We start from the raw sequence: 17,833 nt of genomic DNA, 5'->3' as shown, positions 1-17,833 counted from the left end.
CTGTCAAAGAATGGTCTTCTGTAGGCTGATCAGTCATGGCCAGAAGCAGAAACCTCAGAATTATTTTGTAAAGATCAAATTTGATCACGTCTCTTAGGCAAAACCTTTCAGGGCCTCATTGCCCACCCCGTTATGCAGGATAAACACTCAGCTGCATCACATGACTCCCAAGGCTCATTATTATTATTATTATTATCATCATATTTTTATTTTTTAGACAGTCTCACGCCTGTGCCCAGTCTAGTCTCAAAATCCTGACCTCAAGCAGTTCTTCTGCTGCAGCCTCCCAAAGTGCTGAGATTATAGGATGAGCCACCATGCCCAAGCCTTCCAAGGCTCATTACTTACTACTGACCTTTCTTCCAGTTACCAGGCCTCTCTTCAGCTCTGTTGTCTTAATTATATTTTTAATTTCAGAATTTCCATTTTTTTCTTTTTTATAAATTCTAGTTCTCAAATGAAATTCTCTTCTTGTAACCTGTTTTCTTGAACATGTTAATCCACGCCTTTTGTGCCCTTCCCTGGTCGTACCCTTCAGGAACACTGATCTTTTCCCCAACCCTAAGCTTGGGTATTGTCGTATTACAATGGTAGTAACCTTCAGATATTCCATTTCTAGGCTGTAGAGATCTTAAAAATGTTGGAAAAAAAGGACAGTAGAGTGAAAAGTGCAGCTGCGACCAATCTCTCAGCCCTGTATTATATGGTAAGTTTTTTTTACTACTAAGAGTTAAATATATTAGTATATGATTAACTCTTTTTTGTATTGCTAATTTTGTATTGCTAAATTTCTGCCTGAGGATCATGCCTAAGGAGAAATCCCAAAGAATACTGGTGGAGAATGGTAAGTGGACTGAGGTGTATAGAGGATCTGATCATGACAAGTGCCAGGCCAGGGGCTGAGTTGGCAGACATGAGTGAGAAGACCATCTCTGAAGGAGAAGGGAGGGAGAAAAATTGTAGTGATAAGTATCACATCATAGATTATGGAACGTACAGCTGGAAGAGCTAGAGATGTGTTTCAACTCTTTTGTGTTATTAGTAAAGAAAGTGACATCTTAGGTTAAAAGATTGATGTAAGGTTACAGAGTATCATCTCTAACAAGCTTTCATTGAGCATCTACTGGATGCCAATCATGGGAATACCGAAAGTCTAAAAGCTCCCTAAAGGGGAGCGTTCTTGTCTTTGGAACAAAGGAGGTAGACAAGGAAGGAAGGTTTAAAGTAGAGAACAATAAACTAACATAGATAATAAGTGCTTCAGAAATTCAGAGGAGGCAAAGAACATTCTAATTTAGGGCTTTCAGGAAAGATTTCATAGAGAGTTGGATCTTGCAGGTCAGAATATAGAAAGGGGCATTTGTAGGGAGACGGGGACTAAACAAAAGTACAGAGGCAAGAAAGTGCTGGGAGGGAAGTGTGTATGAGTCATTTCTTTTCACCAGAAAATACAGAATTTCTCGTAGGCTTTTTCTGAATATTGAAAATTGATTATAGGTAGGTGTGGTGCCTCAAGCCTACAATCCCAGCACTTTGGGAGGCTGAGGCATGTGGATCACTTGAGCCTAGGAGTTTGAGACCAGCCTGGGCAACACAATGCCTGTCTCTACAAAAAGTTCAAAAAATCAGCTGGGCATGGTGGTGCGTGCCTGTAGTCCCAGCTACTCGGAAGGCTGAGGTGGGAGGATCCACCCGAGCTGGGGAGGTCAAGGCCGTTGTGAGCCATGATTGTCCGTTGTACTCCTGTTTGGTGACAGATACCTTGTCTCAAAAAAAAAAAAAGAAAAAATTGTAGATTTTCATTTGTCACTTTAAGAACCTCTATGATTTTAAGGGCTGGAGGTTAGAAACAACTAAACTGTGTAATTTTTCAGTATCCTTTTCAATTCTGTCATTCTATGATTCTTAGAGGAAATGATCTGAGATTTAATTTTGTCCTGTGTGTAGAAGAAGCCTATAAGGGCTTTCCTTAGGAATAACTGTTGATGCTGAGGTGGCAGGGCCAGGAAGGACCCAGATGAAGGCATGACAGCAACCCAGACCTCACCATATACCTGGGCGGTAAACTATTAGAAGGCTACCACAACTCCTTAACTCTGCCTTAGCCAGTAGCTCTTGAATTTCCAGCGTCTTGGGTTTTGCTTAAGTTTTGCTCAGAATAATGGCATAGGAATGGGCTTAACAGATTTCCAAGAACTGCCCTTATTGTAAGAATATTCCATTTGATCCAACCCCTTGTTTAAATTTACTTTCATGACCCAACTGAAATATGAAGCCTTCCTGACGCTCCTTGGCAGATATTCTCACCTCCCTTTGTGCTCCTAGAATATTTTGTTTGCACTTACAGCATTGTATTTTAATGGTTTATATGTGATTCTTCTCCATTAGCCCATCAGCTTCAGCTTTGTATTGTGCACAGTGCCTTGCTGATGACAGGTGCTTTTTTTTTTTTTTTTCTTTTTTTGAGACAGAGTCTTGCCCTGTTGCCCAGGCTGGAGTGCAGTGGCGCCATCTCGGCTCACTGCAAGCTCTGCCTCCCGGGTTCAGGCCATTCTCCTGCCTCAGCCTCCCCAGTAGCTGGGACTACAGGCGCCCGCCACCACGCCCAGCTAATTTTTTTGTGTGTGTGTGTGTGTTTTTAGTAGAGACGGGGTTTCACCATGTTAGCCAGGATGGTCTCGATCTCCTGACCTCGTGATCCACCCGTCTCGGCCTCCCAAAGTGCTGGGATTACAGGCGTGAGCCACCGCGCCCGGCCGACAGGTGCTTATTAAACATTTCTTTACTAACAAATGAGAAAAAAAGTCATGGTATTTTATTAAACCATGTTTCCAGTCCCTCTTAGAGCTTCTGATCTGTGCACCATTGAGAAGCACTGCTGTGCTGAACTGCTGTTGCTAGTGGAAAGGTATCATATCCCTCATATATGTAAAGATGAAGAAAGAGATCCAAACCCCTGGTTGAAGAATGACTCCAGTGCTTCAGTCTGCTGGTAGGACAGTGGTACCAGTTAGTTACATGTCTACACGGGGGTGCTGATTGGGGGAAAAGATGTTGAGTTTCTTTCTTTTTTTTTTTTTTTTTTTTTGAGACGGAGTCTCGCTCTGTCACCCAGGCTGGAGTACAGTGGCCGGATCTCAGCTCACTGCAAGCTCCGCCTCCCGGGTTTACGCCATTCTCCTGCCTCAGCCTCCCGAGTAGCTGGGACTACAGGCGCCCGCCACCACGCCCGGCTAGTTTTTTGTATTTTTAGTAGAGACGGGGTTTCACGGTGCTAGCCAGGATGGTCTTGATCTCCTGACCTCGTGATCCGCCCGTCTCGGCCTCCCAAAGTGCTGGGATTACAGGCTTGAGCCACCACACCCGGCCTTGAGTTTCTTTTTAAATATATTTAAACATTTTTTGTAATGATGGAAACAAGTAGACAGGAGGTGTGTTAGTCTGTTCTCATACTGCTATGAAGAAATACTCGAGACTGGGTAATTTATAAAAGAAAGAGGTTTAATTGACTCACATTTTTGTATGGCTAGGGAAACCTCAGGAAACTTACAATCATAGCTGAAGGTGAAGGAGAAGCAAGCACCTTCTTCACAAGGAGGCAGGAAAAGAGAGAGGGTGGGCCTTTGTACCCCCACACCAGCCAGCCGTTGGATGTGGCCTGCCTCCCAAAAAAGGGTCATCTCTAGGAAGGGGGACAAGGTGCCTCTGTCTTCTACCCAGTTTCCAGAGAGGGCTGCCTGCTGAGGGTGGTGGCCAGTAGCACTTCCAGCAGCTCTGACGGGCAAGTCCACGGGGTGAAGCATGGTGTCTATCATGGCCATTAAATTTTGAATTTAGAAAATCACTAATGAATTTTTGACCCAATTTGTCACCAGATCTTTACCAAGTTTGACGACTGTGCAGGAGGAGACCAATAGAAAATTTAAAGAAGCAAAGAGAATTGTTAGATTTAATCAACCAAGCAGAGCTATTAGAGCATCTCATCAGCAATTTCTTACAGTTGGTTCTGAAGAAAATGGTTGTAATCAAGAATGTTTTGAGGCCAAGTGATGAGTCTCCTATGTAGTTTTATATATGATATGTAGTTGAAAGTATATTGTTGGTATCTGGCATATAGTTGTATCTATTTTCTCTTGCTGTGTAATGAACTGCCCCAAACCGTAGTGGCTTGAAATCACCAGGTATTTGCTTACATTCTACCCAGTGAGCTGGGTTCACCTGGATGCTGCTTTCACTGGGCTTGCCTGGCCTTACTCATGCAGCTGCCATCCTCTGAGGCATAACTGAGACTGGATGTTCCAAATTCCTACCTCATGCCTGTCACTTAGCTGAACTGTTGGCCAGGGCAACTCAGTCTTCCCTCAGAGCATCCCCAGCAGGGGATCCCAGCCTTCTCAGGTGGGACTGGGTTCAATGAGAGCAAACCCCAGTACACAGGTGTGTATTAGCACATTGAGTTTGTTATTATTTTATTGAACAAAACAAACATGAGAGAGAATCATACCTGAATGAGTCATACATGAATCCTGGGAGGTGTGATCCACTGAAGTCATTATTGTAACAATCTACCACTGCCTACACTCAGACCCCAGTTACTCATAGCCCTCCCAAGACTCTCAGAATCTCATTCCACCACAGCATCAGGTTCAAAGGCCAGGATCTACATCAGGTCTGTATAGAAATGGGGCTTTCCAGCTGGGTTTGGTGGCTCATGCCTGTAATCCCAGCACTTTGGGAGGCCGAGGCAGGTGGATCACTTGAGGCCAGGAGTTTGAGCCTGACCAACATAGTGAAACCTCATCTCTACTAAACACGGTGAAACCCTGTCTCTACCAAAAATAAAAAAAATTAGCCAGGCATGGTGGTGCATGCCTGTAGTCACAGCTACTCGGGAGGCTGAGGCATGAGAATTGCTTGAACCTGAAGGGCAGAGGTCGCGGTGAGCCAAGATCGTGCCACTGCATTCCAGCCTGGGCGACAGAACGAGACTCCATCTCAAACAAACAAAAAAACAAGAAATGGAGCTTTCTCAGGCACAATTTCTTCTTGATCCAAAGATTTCTGAATGAAAAGACATGACACTCATCCCCTGTAAGACACTCATCCCCAAAGGGGAGGGATGGAGGCACATCACAGTCACTTTCTTTAATGATTCTGAAACCTAGCAAAGCAGGTGTGGCCAGTGCTCCCTAGTCTGAGAAAAAGGAATATTCCTTGATTAGGGCCCAGCTCTGCGCCCTCGAAGTGGCCCCCTAATTCTTTTTCCTCTATGACTCTTGGCTCTGCCTTCTGAGAGCATCTTCCTTTTGTATAAGAAATAGCCTATGTTTCAGGAACAGAAAACCAAACACTGCATGTTCTCACTCATAAGCGAGAGTTGAACAGTGAGAACACATGGACACAGGGAGGGGAGCATCACACACTGGGGCCTGTCAGGGAGTGGAAGGCAAGGGAAGGGAGAGCATTAGGACCAATACCTAATGCATGTGGGGATTAAAACCTAGGTGACAGGTTGATGGGTGCAGCAAACCACCATGGCACATGTATACCTATGTAACAAACCACATTCTGCACATGTATCCCATAACTTAAAGTAAAATGTAAAAAAAAAGAAAAGAAAGAAATAGGCTGTGTTTGCAGCTGATTAACTTTCTCAGTTTGTGTTCTGCCCTGAGACATTTGGGACAGAGAGAGCTTTTTTCATTTTGGACTCTCTCTGTCCCTTTAATCCAAACTAGCAACAGTCAGTACAACTCGCCTGAAAACTTGGAGGGTTTTCTCTGAGTCTTGTTAGGATTTCCCACATGTCTCAACAGCTGCATCCGTAATTCTTTTCAGGACAGACCCCTTTCCACTAGGTGTATAGGCTGCTGTGGAACGGAGCCTTGAAGTGTCTTAGAAGCCCGTTTCACTACCTGGGAGAGAAGGTCTGCTAGGTGTGACCTTAAATCTTTGTGAGATGTTTACGAAAGGTATTACAGCCACACCTTTGAATTGTTCCCTAACCTGCCACCAGGTCCTACTTTGAGAATCTTGTGCCACCACAAGAAACTGGAGACATGAAATAATTTTATTTTCTACCTTAGCAAGTCCTAGTTCTTCTATATTTTCTCTAAATTCTACCTGCAAACTGAACAGTTCTCTCCTTAGCTCATTTTTATCTTCCTATACCTGATCAATTGTATACCCAGTTAAAATAAGTTCATTGGCCCTTCAGCATCCTACCTAGAAACCCCCTTGGCCACACGGGCATATTTATCAGGTACACTTCCTGTCCTCTAACCCGCTCTGTAGGTGCCACTTGTGTCAGTGCTTCACGGTGACAGTGTGGCTTGCTCTTTATCCAGCCTCTGATGATGCCTTCTGCCTTTGCAGGCTCACTCATGCTCCACCATCTCTCCAGTCCCCAACACAGCCCCTCACAGCTTTTCTCAGTTTTGCCTGCTGCATAGTCCAAAAGACAACGTTACATGTTTTTATAACAGCAGCACCCCACTTGTAGGTACCAATTTTTGTTTCAGAGTTCAATCAGAGTTCACACAAAAACTTGCACATGAATGTTCATGGCAGGGTTATTTGTAGTAACCATAAAGGAGCCTGGAAGCAACCCAAGTGTCCATCAGCAATGAATGGATAAAGGACATGTGGCCTATCCACACAGTGGGACGTTAATATTCAGACTTTACAAGGACTGCAGCACAGATGTATGCTAAAACATGGACAGACCTTAAAAATATTATGCTAAGTGAAAGAAGTCAGACACAAAAGACTGCATATTTTATGATTCTATTTATATTTGGTGTCCAGAATAGGCATGGAGACAGAAAACAGATTAGTGGTTGCCAGGGGCTGGGGGCAGAGGAGAATGGGGAGTGACTACTAATGGGTACAGGGTTTCTTTTGAGGGTGGAAGTAGATATTGACAGTGGTTGCACAACTTTGTGAACCTACTAAATGCCACAGAATTCTACATTTTAAAGGGGTCAGGTTTATTATATATAAGTTATATCTAAACTTTTTACAAAGTTTAACCAGGGACGGTCACTGTGAGTGACATGGGAGAAGGGGCATGGCAATTTAATGTTACACAGTTGTGAAGGAGCCTGGTGGTGACGATGTAGTAGGGGAGCTGGAGATCTGAGGAGGAATCACCATCAGTCAGTGAGTGGCCGCGCTTATCCAGCTGCCACAGTAGAACCCAGAGGGCCTTCATGGGGAGTTCTGTGGGAAGCAGATACCTCTGTGCAGCTGCCTCCTCTGGGGGCCACAGCCAAACCCTGTCATGGAGCAGGGACGGCATAGTCAGGAAGAAGAGTTGCCCATGGAGTGGAGTGAGTGAGGAGAAGCTGGTACCCATGGACACTTCTGCATCAGTCCTGCATCTGATGACAAGAAAAAGCCTTTCAGAGACTAAAGGCCACTGCTTCAGGTCTGCATTCCAGATGTCACACAAGTTCCTCTTTTGGCCAAGTCTAGACAAGAGCCTAATAGTGAAGGAGCTTCTTAGAAATGTAGTTCCTGGGTTAACCAAGCTGACCTGGCACAGATAGTCATGATATTTAAGAACAGAGAGGTTCCTGTAGCTCACGTGAATGATGGCAAGGCCCTGACAGAGCATTTGGCATGGAGACAGGAAAAAACAATGGATTGCTACAAGTGCAGAGGCCTAGTAGGTGACACAGCCAGTGTGCTAGGAGCAGGAAGGGTAGTGCTTTTGTGACAGCTATTTCAGGGCTTCAGTGGGAGGGGGAGCGCTGCAGCAAATGGTGACATGGAATTTGGGCGTTGAGCATGGAACCACCTACATATAAATAGTGTTGTTATTCTAACCATGAGACTGTGGAGAAGTCAATCACAAGAAGCTTGGGTGGTTGAGCTTGATGAGTAAAACTCTTATGTAGAATCAGACTATCAAGACCAAGATATGTAAAATATTTTTGTTCATTATATTTGTAATCTCAGAAAGTCTGTTTGTTATGTCTGTAATCTCAGAACAGTCAGAAAAAGTATTTCATGAAATTCAAATAATTTGTATATGTATTTTACTTAGGGAAAGGATTTTGCACAAGCCAGCAGCTATGCAGATATAGCTGTGAACTCTGATAGATATAATCCAGCAGCTCTTACTAATAAAGGGAATACAGTTTTTGCAAATGGTGATTATGAGAAGGCCGCTGAATTCTATAAAGAGGCTCTAAGAAATGATTCTTCTTGTACTGAAGCGCTTTATAATATTGGTAAGTGAAACAAGGCGAAATTGCTTTTTAAATTATTTTTTGCTTTGTATTTGTTTTTGTTTTGTTTTGCTTAAAGAGCTCAAACACATTAGGAGGAGGAGTTGACTTCCTTCTAACAGAAAATTGAAGACTACAGCCTCTCAGATTATAGTTTATTTTAAATGGAATTAATGATTCAGAAGCTATGCACTGCAAAATTTGGATCAGGCTTGCTATACTGCCCTCTAAAAAGGCTTTTCCATCACAGTGTATAATCCTAATTTCTCAAATTTCTGCTAATACTGGATATTATCATTCTTTTTAACTTTTGCCAAGCTGATAGATGGGAAAAAATCCCGTTTGCTTACTTTTTAATTATGAACAATTTCAAACATACATAAAAGTACACACAAGAAATAAGTACCCGTGTACCTATCACCCCAGTTTAACACATTTTCACATTTTGCCATCTTTACTTCAGATTTTGTTTTTAATAAGCCAAATATTACAAGCCATGGAGTCTTACCACCATCACATTCTCTTCCCCGCCTTTCAGAGGTTGCCTGAAGTGGAGCATCATCATCCCGGGCATGAATATCACGCTGGGCATGAATTTGCAGTTTTGCAAATGCCTGTCCGTACAGTACTGGGTCTTGTCTCTTGGATTGTTAATAACGTTTCCCTGCCTAGGTATTTTTTGCTTTCTTTGGTTTGCTTATTTTATTCTCCTTTCTATGTTATGTCAGGAGTTTATGGCTAAAAACTGAGTGGAATCTCTAGGTCTATGAAGGAGATTGATGGGTTGGTACTTTGCTGTAGGGCATCTGTCTGGTCTGGTCTGTTTAGTTGGAGACCTGCCCATAAGTCAATTGTATCTTTCCTCCCAGAAAAGACTCTTTAATCTCCTGCCTGAAGGAGGAGGGAAGGCCTACTGCCAACCTTGAAGTATAGGGGAGGCGAGAAGGAATTAGCCATGGGAGAGCCTGATTGAGAATGTATGTTTCAAGTCACTGAACGAAGGGAGGCTATGACTACTTGGGTATCTGGGAAGAGAGCACTGAAGAGAGGCACAAAGGTCTTCATGCAGGAGCTTGCTTCCTAGATATATCCTTATTTATTTGTTTTGTAACTATTAAATATTTCTCCTTTCTCCATTGCTTAGATTTTTAACTTTGTTTCTAATTTCTTCTATGGAAGAATTGTTTTATTATTGATATAGTAAAATTTGTCTTTTTTTTTTTTTTTTTTTTTTTTGAGACTGAGTCTCGCTCTGTTGTCCAGGCTGGGGTGCAGTGGCATGATCTCAGCTCAATGCAACCTCCACCTTCCAGATTCAAGTGATTCTCTCGCTGTAGCCGTCCAAGTAGCTGGAACCACAGGCACGCTCCACTATGCCAGTCTAATTTTTTGCATTTTTAGTAGAGACAGGGTTTCACTGTGTTGGCCAGGCTGGTCTCGAACTCCTGACCTCAAGTGATCCACCTGCCTCAGCCTCCCAAAGTGATGGGATTACAGGCATGAGCCACCACGCCTGGCCAAATTTGTCTTTTAAAAAAATTGTGTTTATTGCTTTATTCATTTGTTTATTGCTTTATGAAGCCCTTCTTACCTTCAGATTATAAATCATTTTTCTATATTTTCTTTTCATACTCTTCTTATAGCTTTGTTTTTTCTGTTGAGTTTCAAAATTTTGAGTTCATTTTTTATGAAATAAGAATCTACATTTAAAAAAATTAATGGCCAGGCACAGTGGCTCATGCATGTAAATCCCAGCACTTTGGGAGGCTGAGGCGGGCGGATCACAAGGTCAGGAGATGGAGACCATCCTGACTAACACAGTGAAACCCCAATCTCTACTAAAAATAGAAAAAATTAGCCAGGCGTGGTTGCAGGCACCTATAGTCCCAGCTACTCGGGAGACTGAGGCAGGAGAATGGCGTGAACCCGGGAGGCAGATTTTGCAGTGAGCCGAGATCACGCCACTGCACTCCAGTCTGGGCGAAAGAGCAAGACTCTGCCCCCCCCACACACACAAAAAATAATAATAATGTATAGTCGGTTGTTCTGGCACCACTTATTACTAGCATTTTCCTCCCCACTGATTTTAAATGTCTTTAAACTCTATAATTGAGTGCATTTCCGAACTATTTGTTCTGTTCTATTGGTCTGTCTATTCCTGCCCCCCACTACACTTTTAAAATCACTGAAGCTTTGTAGCATCTTTTGGTGTCTGCCAGTGGATAATCCCCACCCTAACATTATTCTTTAAAAACATTCTCAGTTGGCCGGGTGTGGTGACTCATACCTGTAATCCCAGCACTTTGGGAGGCTGAGGCAGGTGGATCTCTTGAGGCTAGGAGTTCCAGACCAGCCTGAGCAACATGGCAAAATCCTGTCTCTACTAAAAATACAAAAAATTAACTGGGCATAGTAGCACACGCATATAATCCCAGCTACTTGAGAGGCTGAGGTAGGAGAATCACCTGAGCCTGGGAGGTCGAGGCTGCTGTGAGCCATGTTTGCGCCACTACACTCCAGCATGGGCAGCAGGAGTGAGACCCTGTATCAAAAAACAAAAACCTCAGTTCATCTTCATTTTCTCTTTTGGATAAATATTTACATATATTTTGAGATTTATTCTGTTACCGTTAAATAAATTAATACCAATAATGACGCTTATAGGTTTTCTTTTTTTTCTTTTTCTTTTTTTTAAGGCCTTACCTATGAGAAACTAAATCGGCTGGATGAGGCTTTGGACTGTTTCCTGAAACTTCATGCAATCCTACGAAACAGTGCCGAAGTTCTTTACCAGATAGCAAATATGTATCTTATTTGAAAAACTTAGGGACAGTTATTAATTCTCTCAATTGGTGATTGAAGATCAATTATTAAATAAGTTTAATGAAGTAATTGAGGATAATATTTGAAGTAAGTGATGAGGATAATCTAACTAGCAGATTATCATGTGATAAAAAAATCATTTGAGTAATGCTATTTTAAAATGTTATTTGCATTGAAAGAGGAATTAATGGTTAAAACTATTATTTATTAAATTTTGAAAATAACTGAAGTAATTATGACATTTTGGGTACATATAAACCATTCATTGAAAGTCAGTTTGGTGCTTTAGAACATTGTATTAATTCTGAAGCTTGTAGGGTATCATTGAAGCACTAACTTACTAAATAAAATACTGTTTATTACTGATTCGTACTATTGATTGAGTTCGGATAATTTTTCTTATTTTTTTAACTGACCTGTAGCTATAATGAGGTGTCCAAAGACTGTTACCCTCTAAAATTATGTAATTCTTCATATGAACTCACTCATTCATTCTGTTCATTTAATAGTCATTTATTGAATGTATACTATGTGTATCAGTATTATGTTTCAAACTCAGGGGAATGTAGAACTACAAAATGTTGCCCTCATATCAGTTTCTTCCACAATACGTAGCTTTTTAAATAAGCCCTGCTCTTGGTTAAAAAAGCAGAAATGTGTTAATGTTTTTAATGCTTTTCATGCTATTTGAAAAGCACTTTAATTTCTCTCCTTATTTTAGTAAGCTTTGGCCACAATGTTGGGAAGCGTTAAACATCTTAGGTAGGTTTTCAGGTTACTGTTATCTTGATTTAAATTTTATACAGATATGTTTAGAAAATTTTATATGTCGTAAGGTGTACCATTAATAATTTTAAGTACCATCTGCTGTACTTTTGATAAAGAATTTTATTTAAACATTTTAGTTTTAAGCCAGGCACAGTGGCTCATACCTGTAATCCCAGCGCTTTGGGAGGCCGAGGCAGGCGAATCATTTGAGGTCAGGAGTTCGAGACCAGCCTGGCCATCATGGTGAAACCCCATCTCTACTATAAATACAAAAATTAGCCAGGTGTTGTGGCAGGCACGTGTAATCCCAGTTACTCCCAAGACTGAGGCAGGGGAATCACTTGAACCTGGGAGGCAGAGGTTGCAGTGAGCCAAGATAGTGCCATGGCACTCTAGCCTGGGTGCAGAGCTAGACTGTCTAAAAAAAAACAACAAAAAAATTAGTTTTAGATCAGATAACATCATAGTTACTCCTGTTAGTCTTTTTGTTCATTTAATTTCTCAGAAACTGCCAGTGTCATTATCTTTTACTACCCAATTCATGATCAGCTAGGATCAAGTCAAGCAATTGATATATTTGAGACTGTTTGAGTACATTTGCATTTTTTTTTTCTTGTGGTATCACACTTGTCATCATTAAAAACAGTAGATTTTTCTGGTGTCACCCTTGTCACCATTGAAAACAGTGCTTCTTTTTCAATAAACTTTGGATTGGAATATCTTCATTTCACTGAAATACCTAATATGTATAAAATAAATAGTAATTAGTCAAAAAGTATTGGTATGAATAAATTATTTGTATATACACAGAAGACTTAGTAGGTACTAAAGAAAGTTACAAAAAAAAAAAAACCCACTATCCTTGGGTTTATAATCTAATTAGGGAAAACACAGGAAAAACACATGAAAGTAATTCCCTTAATATGCTGAACATGTTAAGAGAGAGAGAATAACTGGATGCAACATTCAGGACATTTTTATTAAGGACAATTTTTGGACAATACTTTGAATAATTCTACCAGAAATTTGGGAGTTGATCTTAGTGGATAGTAATGAAGGAAAAGGGAAAGCAGGCTATACATAGGGAGCGAGAATGTTACCTCCACAGTACTGCTGCATTCCATCTCCACCCCTGAGAAATCCAGAGGAAACAGTACACAATAGCACATTACTGTAGGCTAAGAAATATTATTGTTACTGTAATGTTTTTTAAGTTTGTTTATTGATTAATTAATTTAGAAAACGTGTTTTCCTTAACTGACATTGCCTAAGATATGAATTAATGGAAAATCCCAGTCAAGCTATTGAATGGCTAATGCAGGTGGTCAGTGTTGTTCCAACCGATCCTCAAGTTTTATCTAAACTGGGAGAATTATATGATCATGAAGGAGATAAATCTCAAGCATTTCAATATTACTATGAGGTAGGTGTGTTATCTTAATTTCCTTCTGTGTTTTAGCATTTTATGAATTGTTATAAAGGCAGCAAGACTTTGAAATTTTAGAAGATCTTCCCAGTTTTAAAATGATTTATTTAAAATAAAGCATTCTTGGAAAATGAAGTTTTTGTTTTGTTTTGAGATAGTCTTGCTGTCGCCCAGGCTGCTGCACAGTGGTGTAGTCTCGGCTCACTGCAGCCTCCTCCTCCTAGGTTTAAGCAGTTCTCTTGCCTCAGCCTCCAGAGTAGCTGGAATTACAGGCGCCTGCCACCACGCCCAGCTAATTTTTGTATCTTTAGTAGAGGGACATTTCACCATGTTGGCCAGGCTGGTCTCGAACTCTTGACCTCAGCCGATCTGCTCACCTCAGCCTCCCAAAGTGATGAGATTACCACCACGCCAGGCATGAGGTTAGTTTTTTACTTGTTTTAATGAAAAAAAATGAAATAGGTCTGGGTGAGGTGGCTCACATCTATAATCTCAACACTTTGGGAGGCCAGAGTGAGAGGATTGCTTAAGACCAAGAGATCAAGACCAGCCTAGGCAACATAACAAGACCCCATCTCTAAAATAATAATTGTAAAAGGATAGGTGTGGTGGCCCTTACCTTTAATCCCAGCACTTTGGGAGGCCGAGGAAGGCAGATCACTTGAGGCCAGGAGTATGTGACCAGCCTGGCCAACATGAGGAAACCCCCTCTCTACTAAAAATACAAAAATTATCCAAGTGTGGTTGTGGCATGCCTGTAATCCTAGCTACTCAGGAGACTAAGGCACAAGAATTGCCTGAACCCAGGAGGCAGAGATTGTAGTGAGCCAAGATCGCATTTAGTACACTCCAGGCTGGGCGACAGAGCGAGACTGTCTTAAAATAATAATTATTAATAATATTAATAATAAAAAGAAGTATAAATTCATTTTTCTCTTAAAGCACGATTTGCATCTTTTTTATTCTTTTAAATATTTAATTGAACTCAGCTCATATATTGTTATAGCAAAAGTATTTACAGATAATTGAAAAATGTGTCAAGCAAAGCTTAGGTTTTCTAAATATAATATTATAGAGTTTCAGAATTTACAAAGTACTTAGGACAGCTCATACTCCTTTATTAAGAAATGTCATATTGGATAAATTTATTCAATAGGTAAAGTATTCAAGAAGTAAATTATATGTTGCCATTGAAGTTGTATTGTTACATTCCATATATTTTTCCAGTCATATAGGTATTTTCCTTGTAATATTGAAGTCATTGAGTGGCTTGGAGCCTATTACATTGACACCCAGTTTTGGGAAAAAGCCATTCAGTACTTTGAAAGAGCTTCTCTTATACAGTAAGTAATCATTAGGATTTTATGTTTAGTTAATGTCATGTCTTGAGTTTTTTTAATCCCTAGAATTAGTATCTGATTTCAAGAACAGATGTTGATGGACGGACATTCATAAATTATTTTTGTTTGTTTCTTGTTTGTTTGAGACAGAGTTTCGCTCTTGTTTCCCAGGCTGGAGTGCAATGGCATGATCTTGGCTCACTGCAACCTCTGCCTCCTGGGTTCAAGCGATTCTCCTGCCTCAGCCTCCCGAGTATCTGGGATTACAGGCATGTGCCACCACGCCCGGCTAATTTTTTGTATTTTAGTAGAGACAGGGTTTCACCATATTGTCCAGGCTTTTCTCAAACTCCTGACCTCAGGTGATCCACCCGCGTCAGCCTCCCAAAGTGCTGGGATTACAGACATGAGCCACTGCATCTGGCCAAATTATTTTTATTTTCTTATATTTTATTCTATTTGACTTGGTATTTATTGTGATAAATATATTTCCCTTTGCATAGAATTTTAAAATATCCTCTTTAAGGTACTTTTCTTTATGTGTTTTTCTTATTCATACCTCAGCAAACAATTATTATTTCTTTATCAATGAGAAAATGACTATCTCCGTCCTAGGACAAAGTTTCATTTCTAAAAGAGTCTTAATACAAAACAGTTTTGTTGGTTTCAATTTATAATTGATATATATTAAAAATTAAAATGTTTTCAATGTCCTTAAGTTCATATCAGAGTGTTTTATACATATCTGATTCAAAACAATTCAAAAATATATATTTTTTATTGTACTTTAAGTTCTAGGGTACATGTGCACAATGTGCAGGTTTGTTACATATGTATACATGTGCCATGTTGGTGCTGCAACCCATTAATCCCTGGCCATTTACATATTAGGTATATCTCCTAATGCTATCCCTCCTACCCCCACAATAATAGGACCTCGTGTGATGATCCCTTCCTGTGTATCCAAGTGATCTCATTATTCACCCCACCTGTGAGTGAGAACATGTGGTATTTGGTTTTCTGTTCTTATGAGTAGTTTGTTGAGAATGATATTTCCAGCTGCATCCATGTCCCTACAAAGGACACGAACTCATCCTTTTTTATGGCTATGTAGTATTCCATGGTGTTATATGTGCCACATTTTCTTAATCCAGTCTGTCATTGATGGACATTTGGGTTGATTCCAAGTCTTTGGTTGCTGTGAATAGTCTCGAATAAACATACTGCATGTGTCTTTATAGCAGCATGATTTATAATCCTGTGGGTATATAAATTCAGCAATGGGATGGTTGGAATAAATGGTATTTCTAGTTCTAGATCCTGAGGGAATCGCCACACTGTCTCCACAATGATTGAACTATTTACAATCCCACCAACAGTGTAAAAGTGTTCCTGTTTCTCCACATCCCTCCAGCACCTGTTGCTTGGTTGATTTTTAATGATTGCCGTTTCTAACTGGTGTGAGATGGTATCTCATTATGGTTTTGATTTGCATTTTGATGCACAGTGATGATGAGCATTTTTTCATGTGTCTGTTGCTGTATGAATGTCTCTTTTGAGAAGTGTCTGTTCATATCCTTTTGCCCACTTTTTGATGGGTTGTTTGTTTTTTCTCTTATAAATTTGGTTGAGTTCTCAGGTTCTGGATATTAGACCTTTGTCAGATGAGTAGATTGCAAAAATTTTCTCCCATTCTGTGGTTGTCTGTTCACTGATGGTAGTTTCTTTTGCTGTGCAGTATTTTTAGTTAATTAGATCCCATTTTTAATTCTGGCTTTTTGTTGCCATTGCTTTGGTGTAATACATACATGAGGTCCTTGCCCATGCCTGTGTCTTGAATGATATTACTCTTAGGTTTCTTTCTAGGTTTTTAAGTGGTTTTAGATCTAACATTTAAGTCTCTAATCCATCTTGAATTACTTTTCATATAAGGAGTAAGGAAGGGATCCAGTTTCAGCTTTCTACTTATGGCTAGCCAATTTTCCCAGCACCATTTATTAAATAGGGAATCCTTTTCCCCATTTCTTGTTTCCTCTCTAGGTTTGTCAAAGCATCAGATGGCTGGTAGACGCAGGGTATTATTTTGAGGGCTCTGTTCTGTTCCATTGGTCTATATCTCTGTTTTGGTACCTACCATGCTGTTTTGGTTACTGTAGCCTTGTAGTATAGTTTGTGTTGCAGCATGATGCCTCCAGCTTTGTTCTTTAGCTTAGGGATTGTCTTGGCAATGTGGGTCTTTTTTTTGGTTCCATAGCCATGAACTTTAAAGCAAAGTTTTTCCAATTCTGTGAAGAAAGTCATTGGTAGCTTGATGGGGATGGCATTGAATCTATAAATTACCTTTGGGCAGTATGGCCATTTTCACAATATTGATTCTTCCATCCATGAGCATGGCATGTCTCTTTCCATTTGTTTGTGTCGCCTTTATTTCAATTGGAGCAGTGGTTTGTAGTTCTCCTTGAAGAGGTCCTTTACATCCCTTGTAAATTGATTCGTGAGGGTATTTCATTCCCTTTTGAAGCTATTGTAGAATGGGAGTTCATTCATGATTTGGTTTCTGTCTGTTACTGGTGTATAAGAATGCTTGTGATTTTGCACATTGATTTTGTATCCTGAGACTTTGGTTGAAGTTGCTTATCAGCTTAAGGGAGATTTTTGAGCTGAGACAATGGGGTTTTCTAAATATACAATCATGTCATCTGCAAACAGGGATAAATTTTGACTTCTTCTTTCCCAACTGGAATACCCTTTGATTTCTTTTTCTTACCTGATTGCCCTAGCCAGAACTTCTAACACTATGTTGAATAGGAGTGGTGAGAGAGGGCATCCCTGTCTTGTTCCAGTTTTCAAAGGAATGCTTCCAGTTTTTGCCTCCATTCAGTATGATATTGGCTGTGGGTTTCCACATAAATAGCTCTTATGATTTTGAGATACATTCCATCAATACCGTAATTTATTGAGAGTTTTGTAGCATGAAGGGCTTGAATTTTTGAAGGCCTTTCTGCATCTATTGAGATAATCATGTGGTTTTTGTCTTTGGTTCTGTTTATATGTGCTGGATTACATTTATTGATTTGTATATGTTGAACCAGCCTTGCATCCCAGGGAGTAGAAGCCCATTGATCATGGTGGATAAGTTTCTTTGATGTGCTGCTGATTCGGTTTGCCAGTATTTTATTGAGGATTTTTGAGATCATGTTCATCAGGGATATTGGTCTGTAAATTCTTTTTTGTTGTATCTC

The 17,833-nt window shown here is 40.4% G+C and overlaps 1 protein-coding gene across 8 annotated transcripts in view; it reads left to right on the top strand.

Annotated features, from left to right (window-relative positions):
• Window positions 1-17,833, top strand: part of IFT88 (intraflagellar transport 88) — a 120,795-nt gene that overhangs the window by 54,980 nt on the left and 47,982 nt on the right. For all 8 annotated transcript variants that reach the window (XM_003913644.3, XM_009191591.2, XM_003913645.5 and 5 more), the window contains 5 exons: window positions 620-706; window positions 8,051-8,237; window positions 10,931-11,039; window positions 13,098-13,248; window positions 14,479-14,594. In XM_003913644.3, the coding sequence (XP_003913693.1) occupies window positions 620-706; window positions 8,051-8,237; window positions 10,931-11,039; window positions 13,098-13,248; window positions 14,479-14,594 (650 nt within the window). The remainder of the gene's footprint in view (window positions 1-619; window positions 707-8,050; window positions 8,238-10,930; window positions 11,040-13,097; window positions 13,249-14,478; window positions 14,595-17,833) is intronic.

This window comes from Papio anubis, chromosome 15, assembly GCF_008728515.1.
Source record: "Papio anubis isolate 15944 chromosome 15, Panubis1.0, whole genome shotgun sequence".
Taxonomy (NCBI): domain Eukaryota; kingdom Metazoa; phylum Chordata; class Mammalia; order Primates; family Cercopithecidae; genus Papio; species Papio anubis.
This window is presented reverse-complemented; position numbering and strand designations above follow the sequence as displayed.